We start from the raw sequence: 18,663 nt of genomic DNA, 5'->3' as shown, positions 1-18,663 counted from the left end.
GGAGCAGCTAACTGAAGCAAATCCCAAGAGAAACATATGCTGCAAACTGGACTGTGCTCATGCACACAACCACCATGCACTTCATTCACTTAACTTCTGGGTTCCTTTTTTTTTCATATACCACACACCTATACAGAAAAACACTAATACAAATTGAATCTCTCTACTCTGGCAACATTTGTGGTCCAGCATGATTTTAGTTGACCACACCCATGATGAGTGGCCATCCAGCTAATTTTCCCACAATCCAATAAAGTTTGTTTACAGCTGACTCTTCCTTGCATTGTGTCTGTCGCTCACTTGGTTTCTCACTAGTACTAACTGCTGTACTTGGAGTGACTGTGTCCACTGACAGGTTTTGGTTTTGGTCACTATCAGCCAACAGAAAATAGCATGAAAGGGTTAGAAAATACCTGCACTTGGGACGTTAACTCGTATGTGTGTCAAATCTCAAGAGTGCTTCACTGTTTATATACATGGTGTCCAACCAATTCTGAAGCAGTAGCGAATTAGCCACGCTCAATTGGCCAAATAGTCACATATGGCTAGTGGCTAGCCAATTGGGCACCATGGGTTTATATGAATATAAGCTGTTGGTATGATGATGTATTATGGAAAACCCATGTTCCAACAGCAACTGCAGTATATCCTGAAAGACAGATGAGCTTGAAAATTAAAAGCTTTGTTAAACATGCATGTGCATACTGAGGATCTGATGATGTTTTAGCGTCATTTTGGAGGCAGACACTGAGGTGAGGCACTCTCCAGATGATTATCAATTCACACAGTGCTCTAATGGCTTTAAAAAAAATAAAATCACTATATCACTGTGTTGGAAAAGCACTAATACCACATGAATGTTCATTGCTGCCGTCACCTGGTATATTTGGCACCTGGGTGTTCAATGGAAGCTTCGAAGATATAAATCGGTTGGGTTTTTTTCTGCACTGTACCCTAGGGATGTGAAAGGTTAACCAGTTAACTAGTAAGCATCACCCTCAATGAGTGATGCTTACCAATTCTGGTTAACTAGTGGGCGCTGGAGCAGCTCCTCACCTGCTGTGGGCCAGGGGCTGATCCAGCCCAGCGGGGTCCACTGAGGATGGGGGGGCTGCTCCTGCCCTGCAGCAGCCCCTGTCTGCGGTGGGCCTGGGTGTGCTGTAGGTCGAGGCTGCTCCAGACATCCAGAGCACCCTCTGTCCCCGGGCATCCCACAGGCAGGGGCTGCTCCAGCCCACCCACCCATTAATTGGTTAACTGGTTAAACAATACGTTTAACCAGTTAACCAATTAAATGGGATTTTACATCCCTACTGTCCTCCTCCTCCTACCCTACATTGGCAGTGTACAAACTTCCAGTTCTAGCTCGTCAGTGTCAGCGCAGGCTGAGGAACATGCTGGCTATCGGCATGGAGCCTTTCAGCTTCCACTGGCTGCTGTTTGCTGTTCCCAGCCAATGGGAGCAGAGGAAGCAGTGTGGGTCAAGGGACGTGCTGGCTACCACTTCCTGCTGCTCCTGTTTACCCAGAATGGTGAATCACAGCAACTGGGAGGTGACAGACTCCATGCCTGCAGATGCTCCAGGTACATAAAACATCCTGGCATACCAGTGGTTTGCCCAGCTGGTCTGGAATTGAAGTTTGCTAATCACACCCTACAGTGGGAAAAAAAATGTGAAGCACAATGACCTGATCATAAGCCGACCCCCGCTCTTCACAGCATGATTTTTTATCAAAACAACTCAGCTTATGATCAAATATATTAGGTAAACGCTTGTCTTGATCCCCTTAAAGATGCCCCCCAACTGGGGCTTCATCAGTCTCTAACTAAACTGCTACAGACAGCAGCCAAATGATCATTTTTTTAATAATTGCATCCCATGCTTTGGACTGAACAGCAACTTAGTGCAGATGGTAGATGCCTTGGAAACAGGCCACAGTTATCTCAAAGGTATCAATAAAAACTACAACTGAAGAGGCACAGTAGCTGTGCAACCAGCTGCTGATTTGCAGGAGAAGGATTCCTTCATCAAGATATCTTAGATCCATTTGCAAAGCCTGTGGGCTTATTGCAAAGAGAGGCATTATCTTAGAGCAGGGCTACTCAACATGCAGCCTGCTTGTTTGTGGCCCGTGATGCGGTTTGGGTTTACATGAGGCTCAACACGCGGCCCTGCCCATGCGTAGGATCCCCTGAACATGGCCTCTACTGGGAACACGTTCCACAACAGCAAGTCAACATAATATTCTTGAGTTGAAATGCATTCTAGTAGTTAAATTCCTGGTCTGTCATTGCTCATTAAAAGTGCTGTCATATGGGTGAAAAACAGTTAAATATTGCATTTTATTAATTATCAGCAAAACTGACTTACATGAGGCCTGCATGTTGTATAGTCTTGCCTTAATCTTTGTATTCATGCCCGTCAGTGTGAAAGAAGCTATTTGCATACAACTGCATATATACTTGAATGTATATGCAACCACACTTAAGTTGCCCAGCATGTGCTGTGAGTATCATTGTGGCCCCTGGGGAGTCCAAAGTTGAGTAGACTGTCTTAAGAGTGTTGAGCTGCTTTAATATATGAGCCCTCTACCCCTTCTATTTCATGAAAAAACAATAACTGAATTACAGTAGTTTGCAGAGGTGATGTACCCATGTTGGTCCAAAGATACGAAAGTGACTGAGCTAAAGACAAGTTGGAGATATTAAGTAGGGATGTAAATATCTAGTAAAAAAAGGTAACCGATTAAACAATATATTTTTAATCATTTAACCAGTAAACCATGGAGGGCTGGGGGGCTCCAGTGGCAGGGGTCTTGCTGGCTAGCACATCATGAGTAGGGGGACTGTTCTGGCCCCACCAAACCTGCTGCTGATAGGGTCCTGCCAGCCAGGCTGCCATGGGGAGGGCTGCTCCTGTCAATCTGGCTCTCAGGTTAACCGGTTCCTAGGTAAGCATGCTGGTAAGACTAATGCTTACCAGGTAACCAGTTAAACTTTTATATCTCTGTTGTTAAGCATAAGGGGTTATTACATCTTAACTTGTAGAAACTGGTTTCCTTCCCCAGAGTCTGCAAAGCTCAAAAACTTGTACTTTCCACCAACAGAGGGTGGACCAATGAAAAAGATATTACCTCATCCACCTTGTCCCTCTCATAAAATGTTAGTTTTCAGGGATTGTTGGAAAGAGTGTAACCTATGCTGCACTGCAAACATGTCTTGGCAGCTTGATTACAGTAGCTTTAAGAAATGCTATTGAACATTTATACTACAATCTGAGAGGTATCATTCAAGACCTTGAACTGAACTAACGACAGACAGACAGCTGGGAATAGAGTTTAATACAAATGCGTACACACACAAAATTAGTGTTCATACACAAAGAACAACAAGAGTCTGAAATTGTTGCACTGGTGAACCACTAAGTTTTCAAGAAAAAGATCTAGCTGTCTCTCTCATGGGAATCTTCTCAGCAGCAATCCATCAAACAGCAGTAGGAACAGCTACCCACTTAAATATACCAAGCTGCTGGATAATGGCCAAAAACTGAGGAAGGGAATAAAGTTACAGTAACAATAGAGCCCATATGAGTCTTGTCTACTCCACAGCTTGCCTTCTTCCCACCACTGGCGGACCTGCATTGACAAGCACAGGTGGTATACTCCAGGTCCCATTTTTGTCAGCATAGATGCAGCCCACTTGACTGCTCTCACTGCCATTGAAGTGTTATTTTATTTATTAACTAGAATATTTACCTGGTGTTGCTTGTGTGCTTAACTCAATTAATATTTTTTTTTGGAAAATAAAATGAAAATGTGCATGCTTCATTTAAATCATTTAAATTGGTCTGGGATGGGGTTGAGGATGAGGGGAGCAGTATGCAGTCTGCCCTGGGGAGAGAGGACTACCCCAGCCCTCTCTCACTGCAGCACCTTGGGGCCAAGTGAGAAACAGCTCTCCATGGCTGCTACAGCTCCAATGGGTGCAGCTGGGAGAGGGGTGCATGTCTTCCAGCTGGAGCAGTTCTAGTTTCATTTGACCCCCTACACTACTCAGCTAGAGTGAGGAATGCAACAAACAGCACGCTTTCCCTATCTCCTTGATTAAGGAGAACAGCAAGCAAGGTTCCCATACAAATTGTGATGGAGAGAGGAGCTTCAACTCCTCCTCCCCTACTCTCCGTAAAGGGCACCTAGGGTGTTGGAGGCTTGGAGCTGGGTCAGTCCCAGATGCCTGCCCCCCAGCTTGCTTCTTCCCACAGAGACAGCAGGGAGGGAGACAGGCAGGAGCTGGTGCTCGAGAGAGCTGGCTTTCCACTCAAATCTGCTGAACCCTTTGCTTCTTTGCTGGCAATAGAGAAAATATTGTAGGTTCTGCACAATAAGAACAGCTATTTAAACACATACACAAATATGCACACATTTTTGAAAATTATTTTATTTAAAAATTCATCTATTAGATTAGAAGTACAATCCCCACACCAATTTTGGACAGATTAATATTAGGGTTTAAATGAAAAGATACTATAATATTTTTTATCTACAGAAATTCTTAATAAATTCAACAGTCCTATAAATAGATCAAGTTCATGGGTTTACATGAATTACAGCATGAAACCCAAATAAATACTTTTTCATTTTTTTTCCCAGTGGACTACAAAGACATGAGTCATTTATTTATCTCCCAAAAACTGTAACTGGATGTCAGTTTGACATGCTATATTGGTATGTGAGATCAAACACAAATCTGAATCTAATGTACTTCAAATAGTTTTAAATACAATGGCCAACTTTATCCCTGGAATAAGTCCACAAACCACAGGAAGTTACACAGATGAATTTGGACCATTTTAATAAAGTTGCAGTTAAGCTGCCAACTGTCAAATCACACAAACACCCTTGCCCTGCCCCAACCCATCCCCTCTCCAAGGCCTCCTGGCCCCCCTCCGAGGTTCCACCCCACGCACTCAATCCCCCCCAAACCTCTGTCACTTACTCTCTCCAACCCTCACTCACTTTCACACTGCTGAGGCAGCCAGTTGGGGTGTAGGCTCTGGGCTAGGGCTGAGAAGTTCTGAGTGTGGGAGGAGGCTCCGTGCTGAGCCTAGGACATGGGGTTGGGATGGCAAAGAGAGTTCAGCTCTGGGAGTGAATTTGGGTGCAGGAAGGAGCTCAGAGCTAGGGCTATTGAAGCATATTATCAAAAATAGGCACATTAGTATTGAATGTTTGTAAACCTGAATGATACAATGAAATGTTTTTAATCTATATGTTCAACAACATATAAAGCACAGAGGAGAAGTAGGGATGAAAAGGACATCAAATGTAGACTAAAGAAATAAATGGAGATGGGGCTTACAAAAATAATTAGGGATTTCAATTAATCAAAGTAAATGCATGCATTTACACAAAACAAATTAACTAGATTAAAAAAAAAGTTGTGATTAATCACAGTTTTAATAGCACCATGAAACAATAATGGAACACCAATTTGAATTTATTATAAAGATTTTTGGATGTTTTTCTACCTTTTCAAATACACCTAATCTGGGAACAGTATGGTACTAGCAGGCAGAAGGGGAAGTGGCTCCACGCACTGCTACTTCCCTTCCCCCTCAACTGGGGGAATGGCAGCGCAACGATGTGCTTCCCCTGAGCCTTTTCCTCACGGCTCTCATAGCAGCAGGGGGCAGTGCCACACAGCATGGAGCCACGGGTGCCCCTGGGAATAGGGTGCCAGGTAAGTGCCCACCCCAATCCCCTTCAGGCCCAGACCCTGCAGCACCCTCACTGGCCCGGCAAATTCTTTAATCCAACATATCCTGTTTCCCAGGGTTGCTGGATTAAAAGAGGTTCACGTGTATGTTGATTTCAATTACTACACAGAATACAAAGTGTACAGTGCTTACATTATTATTCCAAATATTTATACTATAAAAAGAAATAGTATTTTTCAATTCATCTTATACAAATCCACTGAGTCCTACTTCTTGTTCAGTCAGTCACTAAGACAAACAAGTCTGTTTACATTTATGGGAAATAATGCAGTCTCTTCTATCTTCAATGTCACCTGAAAGTGAGAACAAGCATTCACTGGGCACATCTATGGCCCACATTTCAAAGTATTCACATAGCAGATACATAAGCATTCATATGCCTCTTCATGTCTGACTTGTAGGCTCTAACGTTTGACATTTTGTTTTGAGTGCAGGCATGTAAAAAAAAATTATACATTTGTAAACTGCACTTTCACAATAAAAAGACTGAACTACAGTACTTGTATGAGGCAAACTGAAAAATACTCTGGTCTTTTTTATAATGCAAATATTTATAATAAAAACAACAAAGTGAGCATTGTACATTTGGTATTCTGTTATTGTTTAACAGTGAAATTTAAACTGTGGTTAATTGCGACTTTTGTAAGTACTGCAATTATTGTTTTTAATTATTTGACAGCCCTAAAAAGTTTATAAGGAGAAATTATTGCACTCAGGATGAGGAGACATAAATGCAGAAATAGGAGTTTCAGCAAAGGAAGGGTTCCACAATCAGAGTTACAGACCTCCAAAAGGCAATAGAGTTCAGGAGTTCCTGACAGTAAGAGTGAGTATAAAATTTGAGTAGAAGAGAAAGGATGGTGACAGAATATTCACGGAAGGATTCTCACTAAGCAAACCAAGTACTAAAACTGTCAGTTGAGGATACAGTGGGTAAAGTTATGGCAGGCACATGATCTAATTAAACTAAAAAAAGTCAGAAAGTGAGGAGAGCACCAAAACAGGTAAGAGTGGGGTTCTTTTATCTCCACAGAAGATATACTAATGACTGAATTTAAAAAGATGACCATCCAGATTGAGATAAGAGAGAAGCCAAGATGACAGCTAGAGAGACAAACCTCTATGGCAAGGGTGGGCAAAAGCCTCTCAGATCCAGCCCGCCTTAGGATTTGATTGGCCTCGCGAGGCAATAACAGGCTCCGCCCCCAATGGGTATGTGTTGGGGGGGAACTCAGCCCCACCCTCCATCCCCCAGAGTCCGCTGCAGAGGAAGCAGCGCTGAGGCTCCTCAACAGAGCCTCGAAGGCACCGTTTCCACGGCCAAGTGGTCTGGGCTGGTCCCAAGCTGCAGCTGCGATGCCTCTGGAGCCAGCCCCAGGCCATCTGGCCATGGTAGCATCGCCTCTGGGGCTGGCCCCAAGTCGTGGCAGCAGCACCTCCAGGCCAACCCCAGGCATCTGGCCACAGCGCCTCCGGGGCCAGTGCCAGGAGCCTCCAGGGCCAGTGCCAGGCCTCAGCAGTGGCACCTCTGGGGCGTGTGGCTTCAGCGCCTCCAGGAAGGCCTGTGGCTGCTGTCCACAGAGGCAGGTCTCATGGCCACGGCATCTCCGGGGGCGGCATGTGGCCGCAGCACCTCCAGGACCTGCCCCAACCCATGTAGATATGTCACTGGCGCCTGCGGGGCCAGCCCAGAATGGCAGCGCCTCCGGGGCAGCTTGTGGCCACTGTCCCTGGAGACAGGCCTTGTGGCTGTGGTAGCAGTACCTTCAGCCTCTGGGCTGTCCTGTGACCAAGGTGCCTCAGGGCCAGCCCTGGACCACATGGCCACAGCAGTGGTATCTCAGGCTTCCAGGACCACGTGGTCGTGGCAGCAGGACCTCCCTCCGGGGTGGCTGAGACAGTGTGGCTACAGCCACTGCTGCAAGGGAGCACAAAGCCAGATAAGGTTCCTCCTCATGTCCAGAAACTCTCACCCAAATCCCATCACTTCCCTCCCCCTCAAGACCCAGCACTTCCGGCTTGCTCCGACATCCTCCCTTATTCTTGCACCCTCTCTCCTGGCCACATGCTGCATCCTCCCTTGTTTCTACTCTTACCACCTGGCCAGAAACCATATTCCCAGCCTGTTTCTGCACCCCAACTCCCTCCCAGATCCTGCATCCCATCTCTATCCTACTTGCTAGTAGCCCTGTCTCACGCACTGTACCCCTCATTTTTGTCCCTACCCCAGAGCCTAAGGAGGTCCATGAAATCCACTAACTCCAGAACCCCAGAAAAGTAAATCTGGTTTCTGGGAAGCCCTGAACCTCAGTTTCTCCCTTCCCTTCCCCTTACCCCGTGAGGCTGGGGCACCAGAGGAGTGAGGTGTCTCAGTTGGGGCCACATCAATGTGGTTTGGGGAGGAGGGGTTGGAGCAGATTTTGCTTCTCACTTGTGTGATCCCCAACTGATTTTTTTGTGGGTCAGTGACCCCAGACCTGAAAGGGTTCCCCACCCCTGCCATAAATAAAGAAAACATTGTGTTGGCCATAATATTTTACTTTATTTAAAATGAAGCTTGATAAACTAACATGAGAAAGTTAAAACGCTTGATCTGTTTCATAATTTAAACTGTTCTTACTAGCTGCAACTGGTTCAGAAAATAAGGTCACCGTAACCAGCAGGGTAGTTCTCAACCCTGCACCTTACACCCAAGGCCCAGCCCCTTCAAAGTCAGCCCGCAGCCACGTCCAAAATTTGTTAAGTGGCCCTCCTTCCAAAATTATTGCCCACCCCAGTTCTATGGAGAGATGCCAATTACAGTAAAAAAAAGGTTGTCTAGGAAATCTATGAAGAACTACGATCAGCAATAGATCTCCTTGAACTAGTGCCAATTTGCCTGCTAATGATGATGAGTTAAAACTGTAATTCTAGGAATACTGTAATGGAGACCCTTCCCTTCTCAACAAAGTAGTGGCTCTGGATAGGACCAGAGCTCTGTCTATTGTCTAGCAATTAGCGGAAGATGATTTTAAAAATTATCTAAGAGGCTGTCATAAAAGATGGAGCCCCCTAAAAAATAACTAGAGACACCATTCTAACAGAAATCCCCCTCCCCTTGACCTTCCCAGTTGCACTGAGGAGAGAGAGTAGGGATTTATGACATCATTTATGGCAGCCACCCATCCTCCAATTTTATCTCTCTCTCAGGCAAGTAGGTTTAGCCTTCCAGACAGCAGCTGTCTGGTGAACTTTTTCAAGCCTGACTATACTTTTTACTTGCCTCAAACACATGAGAACTAAGGAACACTATAGATGAAGTTCTGGTTCAACTGAAGTCACTGACAAACTCCCATAGACCTCAGAGCAGGTAGAATTTCGCCCTAAACCTTTATCTCATGATAAAAACATTATTAAGCTATAAGTTGTAAATATGTAATAAAATTAACATACAAGTTAAGAAACCCAGATAACACACATTTCCAAATTTTTAGTAAGCTAAAACATTTTAAGAATGTCACAAAGTGCCCTTAAGACTTTTTTAAACTGTACATGTGGCCCATCACCACAGATTTTGCAGAGCTACCAAGTGATTATGGGGACTCAGATGAGGGTCAAAATGAAGAGACAGGACTCCTGTGGCCCATGAAATACTTAAGTAACAGTCTGATTGGAGGGCCAGTGAGTGTTCACAGATCTATTAATGCCATTCTTGTAATGTGACAAGTCAGGCAAGTTTCCTAAGGCAATCCTGAGAATCACTATCAAAAGAAGCTTTCAACATAGTTTTAATGAGCTTTACCAACTACAGGCAGTCCCCTGGTTACGTACAAGATAGGGACTGTAGGTTTGTTCTTAAGTTGAATTTGTATGTAAGTCGGAACTGGTACGTATTGTAGGGGAAACTCTAGCCAAATATTTCTCCAGAGCTCAGTTTTATTCTCCCACACCTCACTTCCCTCAGTCCTTTATTCTCAAGCTGAGGTGTCTGCTGAGAAAAGCCGCTCCGCGTCTCCCTGGTCTGCTGGGGGGAAGCAGCTAGTGGGGGGTTGCCTCACCCCATTTGTAAGTAGGGATCCGATGTAAGTCGGATCCATGTAACCTGGGGACTGCCTGTATGTATCAGATAGGCAGGTTTCATTACCTCTTACAGATCACTAGTGTTCCTTGTTTTCAGTTTTTACTGAATTTCACAGATAAATTACCAGATTATTTTAATTAAAATTTAGTTTTTACTGATTTACACGCAAATATCTATCACTCAGTATTTTTTCAGGTTAAAGCTTTACACAGTTGTGTCCTGCAACTTTAAGACTGAGGCAGTTCCAGGGTGCAACATACAGAACACACATGGTGGAAAAATCAAATAATGTTAACATTGCACTATGACGGACTCACAAAGAGAGGTTGCTTGCCTGGTTTTGAGTCCATTTAGTATAGCACTGCATTTAAATAACCAACCCTCCACAGAGATGTAATGTCCTCTATTCACTGATTACTTCCATTAGTGCCCATGGTTCTTCTGGATGCCCACACAACCAGTCCTGCCATGTCCATAGCTGGCTCCAAACTACCCCCAAAATCGCTTCTCTCCCCCAAGGGCTCCCAGGAAGGGCATCTCACTCCCTACTGATCAGGCAAGCATTTCTTCCCGGGGTTTCCCATGTGAATCACTTTACTCTGCCACTTCCTCTGAACATGCATGCCTTCAATCCTTCCCCAAACCAGCAGGGGACTCTATTTTTCTACACGGTTTCTCTCCTCTAGTGTCTGGTATGTCTAGCAGACTCTGCATCAGACCTTGCCTTCCCCTTCCTACCCGGGACAGAGCTCCAGGAACCTAACTCCTTGGAGCTTACTGCTACAGCTAGACAAAGATAAAATGAGGTAAAAATGCAAATCTATGCACAAATACAGGCAGTCCCCGACTTACGCGGATCCGACATATGTCGGATCCGCACTTGCGAACGGGGCTTTTCTTGCCCCGGAGCTCACGGGAGGCGGATCGCTGCCCGTATCCTCCGGGGCGAGAAAAGCTTCTCCCGGTCTCCCTGGTCTGCTAGTGCGCCCCTCCCCCCCCCAGCAGACCAGGCTTTTGTTGCAGGACGCCTGGGGTAGAGCAGCTGGGGTGCTGCCGGGTTGGTCCTGTGGGAACCTACCGGGCAGCCCCCCATCTGTTCTGTCCCAGTCTCCTGATTCAGCAGCTGTTGAAACTGATCAGGCTGATTCCAGGAAGCTGGGGGCAGAGCAACTCTGCCTCCGGCTTCCTGTAGTCAGCCCCTGGTCAGTTTCAGTGGCAGCAGCTGAATCTGGAGCCAGTTCCAACTTACATACAAATTCAACTTAAGAACAAACCTATAGTCCCTATCTTGTATGTAACCCGGGGACTGCCTGTACCAACAAGAAAATCAGTGCTTAGATATTTTCATGAAAAGTAAAGGCAGGAGTGAAGACGATGCACTTAGCTGCAAGTGCTGCAGCACTGAGATCAGTACTTGTGCTGGCAGAATAAAAGAGCATGTTGAAAGCAAGTGACACGAAGCTTAAAGAAGAAAGAGACTTCAGGATAATGAGTCACTATCAGGAGCTTTCACTAGGGCTTTAATGAAAGAGAGGACCTAGCATGACTGTGTCAATGAATTTGTATGTGCTGCGGGTTTCACCAGACACTGCTGTTAATTGCAGTGTCTTATCGATGTCTTTGTGCCACAATACTGTCCTCCCTAATGCAGAAATCTCACTCATAAGATGCTCTAGCAACTAATGGAATTAACAATTGGAAATATGTTGTCTAGTCTAATTTTTGATAAAGCTCTTGAAGCTTCAATCATCTGACTCTTGGTCTTCTGTATAATTTTTATTTCAAAGTGAATAAACTCATCTTGTTTTGTGCCAATATGATGTTCACCCCCTCTGCTGACAGCCATTTATCAATGCAGCAATAACTGACGTGTAAGATGTACCAACTAATTTGGAAAATGTGAGCACAACTAATACAGATTCTTCTGCTTCCTGCATGGCTAAGTTGGCATGGGAGGTTAAACGCAATCAGAAACCAGAAATAGTATATATTACCTGTCCTACGCCTGATTATTTTGCATTGTCAGCAGATACTGCTATAGAAGAATGAAAGATGTGAAATCTAGCATCTTGAATTTGGGGCTATTTTAAACATGCAAACGAGCTGAACAAGTCTTTGTTTTACATAGTTCCAGCTGCCAATTAAACTACCCTTGTTGTGCCACATCAGTAGATGACTATTTTGCCCTGTCATGTAAACAATGTGTGGACTGTTCTACTGGGTCTCCTAGATCATCCTGAATATGTAGGTTCTGAAGCAGACTCTCTAAAGAGCCTTCAAATAAACTGACCACTATATTCCATCCATTAAACCTCATTTTTTAAGGAGTAAGGGTTTATTTCGAAAGAAGGGGTTTATTTCAAAATAACTGTGTCTACATGGCGTTTTTTATTTCGAAATAGCGGCCGGATGCGATTATACAAGTGAAGAGGGGGAAATTCAAATCCACGCTTCATTTGCAATTCCTCTCTCGAAAGAGGAATGCAGTGTAGACATACTCAAAAAGTCTAGCAGTTCTGAATCTACTCTGTGACCATCAGTGGCCCCAAACCAGCTCTCTGCGGATGACAGGGTTCTGTCTTTGTTTTTTTGTTTATTTCTAGCTTCTTCTACAGATGTCCACAATCTTTATTACAAAGCTGAACTGCAGGCCTGCAAAAGGAGCAATGAACAAGGAAGGACCTGTATCTATTAGAGGTATAGGAGAGAAGGCAAAGGAAACAGGAATTAACAATGGGAACTAGAGTCACAGTGGACAAAGAAAGTAAAGAAAAATCCAGAGAAGTAGGACAAGAGAGGAAGCCAGGCAGCATGTCTAGCAGAGTAGAGAGAAAGAGAAGAGAAAGATGCAGCAACAAAAAGAAAGTATAGATAGCAGGTTAAGATTAAATAAAAAAGGAAAAGAAGATAGCACAATTAACATTTCAAAAAGGACAAACGCATTACATTAAAAGGAGATACAATTCAAAAGCACTTTCCTAAAATTATTTTTCCATGTAAACAGAGTGCCACATGAATGTTGTGTTATTGTGAATGGGAAGGAAATGTCTGAAACACAACCACCTCACTGCAGATGACCCATACTATGAAAATGCCTGAGAACCATTGAGCATACCCACTTCTGCATACAGAATTTAGGTAAAGTACATTAGAAGAAAAAAAGAGCAGTATGCAATGCCAAGAGAGGGATACATTCCATTTCCAAGATCCATGTCCAAGGAAATCAACATATTATCTGTGCCTTTTGCTTACGACTAAAACCTAATTGATAGGCTTAAGAAAAATTAATGACATACAAAATATCTTGATCATTTTCCTAAAAATATTAAGTTTAAAAGATCTATATTACTTTTTTTTGGACCAAGTGCATATACCATTGCTCAACTGAAAATACATTTCCCTTTCCAAAGTAGGTTATTAACCATCAATAATGGACCCAAAGTCACCCGATACCTTTGCTCTGGCTTTCAACCCCTTTCTTTTGTGTTCTATTTGTTTCCTGATGTATTCCAGTGCCCCTCCTACACCAGTTTGGAATTTTAGAAGCTCAGCCCGCAGAATTTTTGGGTGAGATTTAGAATGAGCTGTGACAGTAATATACAATTCACTGATTATCTCTTGAATGGCCTAGAAACGCACTTTCATTTAACATTTTTAAGTGGATTTCTTATAAATGAAGTTATCATTCTTTGCAACTCTCATCTTGAAAGATTGATAATCCTAAACTTAGAGAACTATTTTCTAGCTCTTCTGGGGGGGGGGGCGGGGGTTCTGTGAAGAATGTCAATTTGGTCTCCTTTACATTTCCATTTAGCTATTGCTGTCTGCAGTGAGATTCTGTTTTTCTGGAAGATATCCACTTTAGAAGTTTTATCTTTTTTATAGTTCTCTCTTTCATGTTACTTGCAATACTTCTTCATAGTGTCATTTTTTTCCTTTTTAATTAAACTGTTTCCCAGCTTTTGAGATAAATAGGAGCAAAGCTAATTTAAAATACAGCACTCTGGTTTGATGGCTCATTACTGTCCCCTAATTGTCCACATAAAGCAATATATTAACATTTCATTAGCAAGTTTTGAGTACGCTAACTACAGTAGTTGATTAAACTGCACTTCAGTTTACATAGAAAAAAAAGTAGCAGTGGTATATCAGCAAGTTATTATAATCAGACAACATATATTGTAAACAAGTGTTTCAAGTTTTCTGACAGGCAAAATAATTTGTATGATATACAAAACTGAAAGGCAAATGCCATACTGGATTGATACACTGGTATATACAAGTGTACATTTTAATTATTTTCATTTCAGAATAATCATTAAAAATAGCTCCCTATTTGGAAAAAATACTCAGAATGTCTATTAAAAAACAAATGGCAAAATGGCTAACATAAAATGGCTCTTTTTTAAATAACCTACAGATATAAAGTCCCATTATTTACTGATGCATAGAATTTGAGATTTTCAGTAATTGTCTAATTTCAAACTGTGTCAAGAATTATACTCACTTGACCTCTATTCAGCGTCATGTTCTTAGGTTTCAAAGGAGGTCTTAGGATAGATTAGTAACTTTCTCTCACACCTCAATTTTTCAAAAGTGCAGAGCACTTTTACTGAATTAATTTGCAGCTACAGGTACCAAACACCCTTGAAAATCCTATTCTGACTCTGAAAGCTTATAAAAAAATTTGAAGGCCTTTTACAGAAAAAATCCTGCCACTAGTCCTCTCCTGCTTAAAACAGATTTCTGCTAGCTACGGATGTACAAATATCTAGGGTGTGATATGTATTTCCAACAACATGCACAGTACTGCACACTAGACATTTAACGCCCATCACTGCCACGAAGATTTTATCTGATCCTTAAACTGATTTTGTGTGGGTACAAGAGTCCACACATGCCCACACAATTGCAAGCATATCATCTCAACAAAGACACAGCTACAATTATATGCATGCACAAGAATAGCAAAGGAAGTTTTAAAGCATTGTACAGGCAGTCCCCGGGTTACGTACAAGATAGGGACTGTAGGTTTGTTCTTAAGTTGAATCTGTATGTAAGTCGGAACTGGCGTCCAGATTCAGCCGCTGCTGAAACTGACCGCCAGTTCTGACTTACATACAGATTCAACTTAAGAACCCCAAGCGTCCCCAAGTCAGCTGCTGCTGAAACTGATCAGCGCTGATTCCAGGAAGCCTGGGGCGGAGCAACTCTGCCTCGGGCTTCCTGTAGTCAGCGCGCAGCGGCTAACTTGGGGACGCCTGGGGCAGAGCAGCTGGGGTGCTGCTGGGTTGCTCCAGTAGCACCGCTCCTCGGCGCTACTGGACCAACCCAGCAGCACCCCAGCTGCTCTGCCCCAGGCGTCCTGATTCAGCCGCTGCTGAAACTGACCAGCAGTGGCTGAATCAGGACTCCTGGGGCAGAGCAGCTGGGGTGCTGCCGGGTTGGTCCAGTAGTGCCCAGAGCGGAGCTGCGGGACCAACCGGCAGCACCCCAGCTGCTCTGCCCCAGGGTCCGGCAACAAAAGCCTGGTCTGCTGGGGGGGAGGGGCACACTAGCTGCGTCCTCCCCCCCCCCCCCGCAGCAGACCAGGGACACGGGGAGCAAAGCCGCAGTGGCAGCGGGGTGCTGCGCCTCTGAGGCTTTGCTCTGGCAAAGCCTCAGAGGCACGGGACCACACCGCAGCTGGGGCTTCGCTCCCGGTGCCCCTGGTCTGCTGGAGACGGTCCCCAGCAGACCAGGGGCACCGTGAGCGAAGCCGCAGCAGCGGCGGGTTCCTGCGCTTCTGAGGCTTTGCTCTGGCCTCAGAAGGGGAAGGGGAAGGTGGCGAGCCCGGGCGCTCCGCGCGCACGAGCTCAGCACTCGCGCACGCGCCCTGCTTCCTGGGCCCAGGATTCGTGTTCTAGCCTGGAAGGCGCCGCGGGAGCGCGTGCCCACTCACACTTCCCAGCTCGGCTCCAGCGCGTCCGCCAGAGACGGTCTCCAACAGACCAGTGGCACTGGGAGCAGTTTTTCTCGCCCCGGAGGTCGAGGTGGCGGATCGCTGCCTGTGAGCTCCGGGGCGAGAAAGCCCCGTTCGTAAGTGCGGATCCGACATAAGTTGGATCCGCGTAAGTCGGGGACTGCCTGTACACCACTTACAACTAATATGTTAGAGCTGGGGTGGAGAAGCTCAGGCCCGGGCGAGCTGATGCAGCCCCCAGCCTGCCTGGATCCGTCTCTCTGAGGCTCCACATTGAGGAGCCTGTACTGGCACTCCAGCCCCTCTACCACCTGCGTACAGGGCTGGAGCACACAAACTTTACTAGGCTGGGCCCCCCTAGGCTCTGGTGTGCAAGGGGAAGGTGGGGAGTCTTTCTCCTTCTCACTCAGGGGCTTCTCACTTCACTTCACACTTGTGTACAGCTCCTGACTGATTTTTTCTGTGGGTCAGAGGCCCCCGACCCAAAAAGGGTTCCCCACTCCTGTATTAGAGTGAAGACATCTGACTCATAGGGGTTAGTCTTTGTGGGCCTTTTGGAAGTTACCTTGTCTGTGTTAATAGAAATGTCAATAACAATCAAATCTGTTAAAATATTGTAAAAAGATGTTGGCCCTGGACAATTAGCGCTGTATGATGTCTGTACAAAACCCGCCTTGATTCCTAAACACCTATTTGATAGTACTGATGTGATATATACAGTACACTAAACTTTTGGCTAATCCCCACTACTCTAAAGAAAAGGAAAGTTATCCAGAAAGGAAGCAAGGCAGGCTGAGCCAATATCACTTTTCTAACCCAGAAGTTTGGAAGAAAACACCAAATAAGACACATTTCAGAAGAGAATGTCGGATATGGCTGCATAGCTGTAAATCTGAGGCAAATGATTCATCCAAATATTGTGCTGTAAAGTTTGAATACTAGTGAGACAGCATCGTGCTGTTCCTTTGGGAAACGGCACCAGCAGAATGACTGAGTGGGTGGGACTATAGATGTACAAGCTAGACTTGCACAGGGCTAACTTCCAGAAGTTGATGTGAATTCACCTTCCTAGCTGCTGCCCACAGTAGCAGGACAGTGCAAGAATGTTGCCCCCTAAAGGAGCTCTCACCTCCTTTTATGCTAAAAAGGGCTCAATCTCATTTTACATCATCTGAAGTAGTTGAGGCAAAACAGAAGCATCGCTTGAGCCAAGGATTCTTGTAAATACTAAACGTGGTGCCCAGATCTACCCAAACGAAAGATGAGAACTACTAGCCAAGAAGGTCCCGCAAGCTGAGCTGAGAAAGGATGGTCCTACTCTCCAGGCTGCCCCTATTGCTCACGGGAGAGGCAGCCCCGAATGCACAGCGCCACTGGCCGCAAACTCTCCCCGAGAAACTTGCTGAGAACTTGCGGTTTCACTTTTTGAGGGGCGAGGATCCCCGCTGCACAAGCCCTTGCCTCCCCTCGCGGCTGTTACCTGCTGATGTAGCCGTCCCCGTCGCCATCGCAGGTCTGGAAGAGGCGCCTCATCCTCTCCTCCTCGCCGGTGCTGGACGTGTCGCTGCTGCTGCTCCCGGTGCTGCTGGCGCTCACCTCCACCACCGCTGCCGCCATCATGCGGCTCTGCTCAGGAGCAGGCAGCGCAGCCCGCGGTGCTCGGGACCCTCTGTCCGCACGAGCCCTCCCCGCCGTGCAGGCAGAGCGCGGCTCGCGAGCAGCGGCGCAGGGGTGGCGAGCCCCGGCGCTCCGCGCGCACGAGCTCAGCGCTCGCGCACGCGCCCCGCTTCCTGGGCCCAGGATTCGCGTTCTAGCCTGGAAGGCGCCGGGGGAGCGCGCGCCCGCCCGCTCACACTTCCCAGCTCGGCTCCGGCGCGTCCGCCAGAGGGAGGAATGCGCCGGAGCCGGGGCCGCTGCTGGGGGAGCGGGTGGGGAGGAGCGCCCGGCAGAGCTGCCCCGGGCCGTGGGTGCGGCTTCGCTGCCGGTGGGACCCGGTCCTGGGAACCCGGGACCGCTCGGGGGGAAGCGGAGCCGCTGCCGCACGCCTGAGTCTGGCGCGCTGCCCACGCATGCTCTGGGCGCCGGCCGGGCGCTGTGCCCCTGCAGCTGTGCCTGCCGCAGCCTGCTGGGGAGCTGGCGCCCGGAGGCCAACTCTCTCCCGCACCCCAGCCCGCTTCCCTTGCCGAGTCATGGAGCGGCCCAGCCTGTTGCCCAGCTGTGTGGAGCTTAGCGGGTGTCCCGGGAGGGGTTGCCAGAAGTTCGGATCCGGGGCACAAGAGGGGTCTGTGTCCATAAACTGTCCTGTTCTGCTCACTCCCTGCGAAGGGGCGGGGGTGTGGAAGGCCAGGTGCGGCTGGAGGGAGCATTGGACTGACCTTGTAAGGCTGTTCTTTTCTGGATCGCTCAATAGTCCTGATGTTCAGAGGTTGCTGCAACCTTTTGCCACCAATAGGCATTTGTAGAGCCCCATGACAATTTTTTTTGTGGGGGGTGGAGAGTGTTTTATTGCGTTTCAGTCTCCACAAAATGGAAGCCCTTGGGTGTGAGTTTCAGACAAGTCTGCCTAGCACTCATCCTGCAGTGAGCCTTCATACAGGGCTGGGCAGGCACTGCAACCTGAGTGCTGCTCAGGTTTGGTCCAGCCCATAGGCTACTGCTGTGGAAGGACAAAAAAGGGGGCACCTGCCACATGATGGATCCTCTCCACCTAAACCCCACCTCTTACCTCCATCTCCCCCCCCCCACACACACACACCTTTCCACAATCCTAAATCCTAAATGGATCTCAAACTCTGGTACAAGAGTTGACTATAGCTGGACTGCTTGGAAATCCCTGTGGTGGGAAAAACATCACAGCAGCCCAAC

At 46.4% G+C, this 18,663-nt stretch overlaps 1 protein-coding gene across 2 annotated transcripts in view; it reads right to left on the bottom strand.

Moving 5' to 3' along the window:
• Positions 1 to 17,706, bottom strand: part of MCC (MCC regulator of Wnt signaling pathway) — a 400,040-nt gene extending 382,334 nt beyond the window's left edge. Inside the window, exon 1 of one of the 2 annotated variants that reach the window (XM_006134467.5) lies at positions 17,279 to 17,706. In XM_006134467.5, coding sequence (XP_006134529.2) covers positions 17,279 to 17,418 — 140 coding nt within the window. In that variant the 5' untranslated portion in view covers positions 17,419 to 17,706. The remainder of the gene's footprint in view (positions 1 to 17,278) is intronic. The other variant, XM_025190402.3, reaches the window with a different exon arrangement.
• Between the last annotated feature and the right edge of the window lie 957 nt (positions 17,707 to 18,663).

Source organism: Pelodiscus sinensis, chromosome 6 (genome assembly GCF_052426305.1).
Source record: "Pelodiscus sinensis isolate ZL-2025 chromosome 6, ASM5242630v1, whole genome shotgun sequence".
Taxonomy (NCBI): Eukaryota; Metazoa; Chordata; order Testudines; family Trionychidae; genus Pelodiscus; species Pelodiscus sinensis.
Note: the sequence above shows the minus strand (reverse complement) of the source record. Positions and strands in the feature narration are given on the sequence as shown.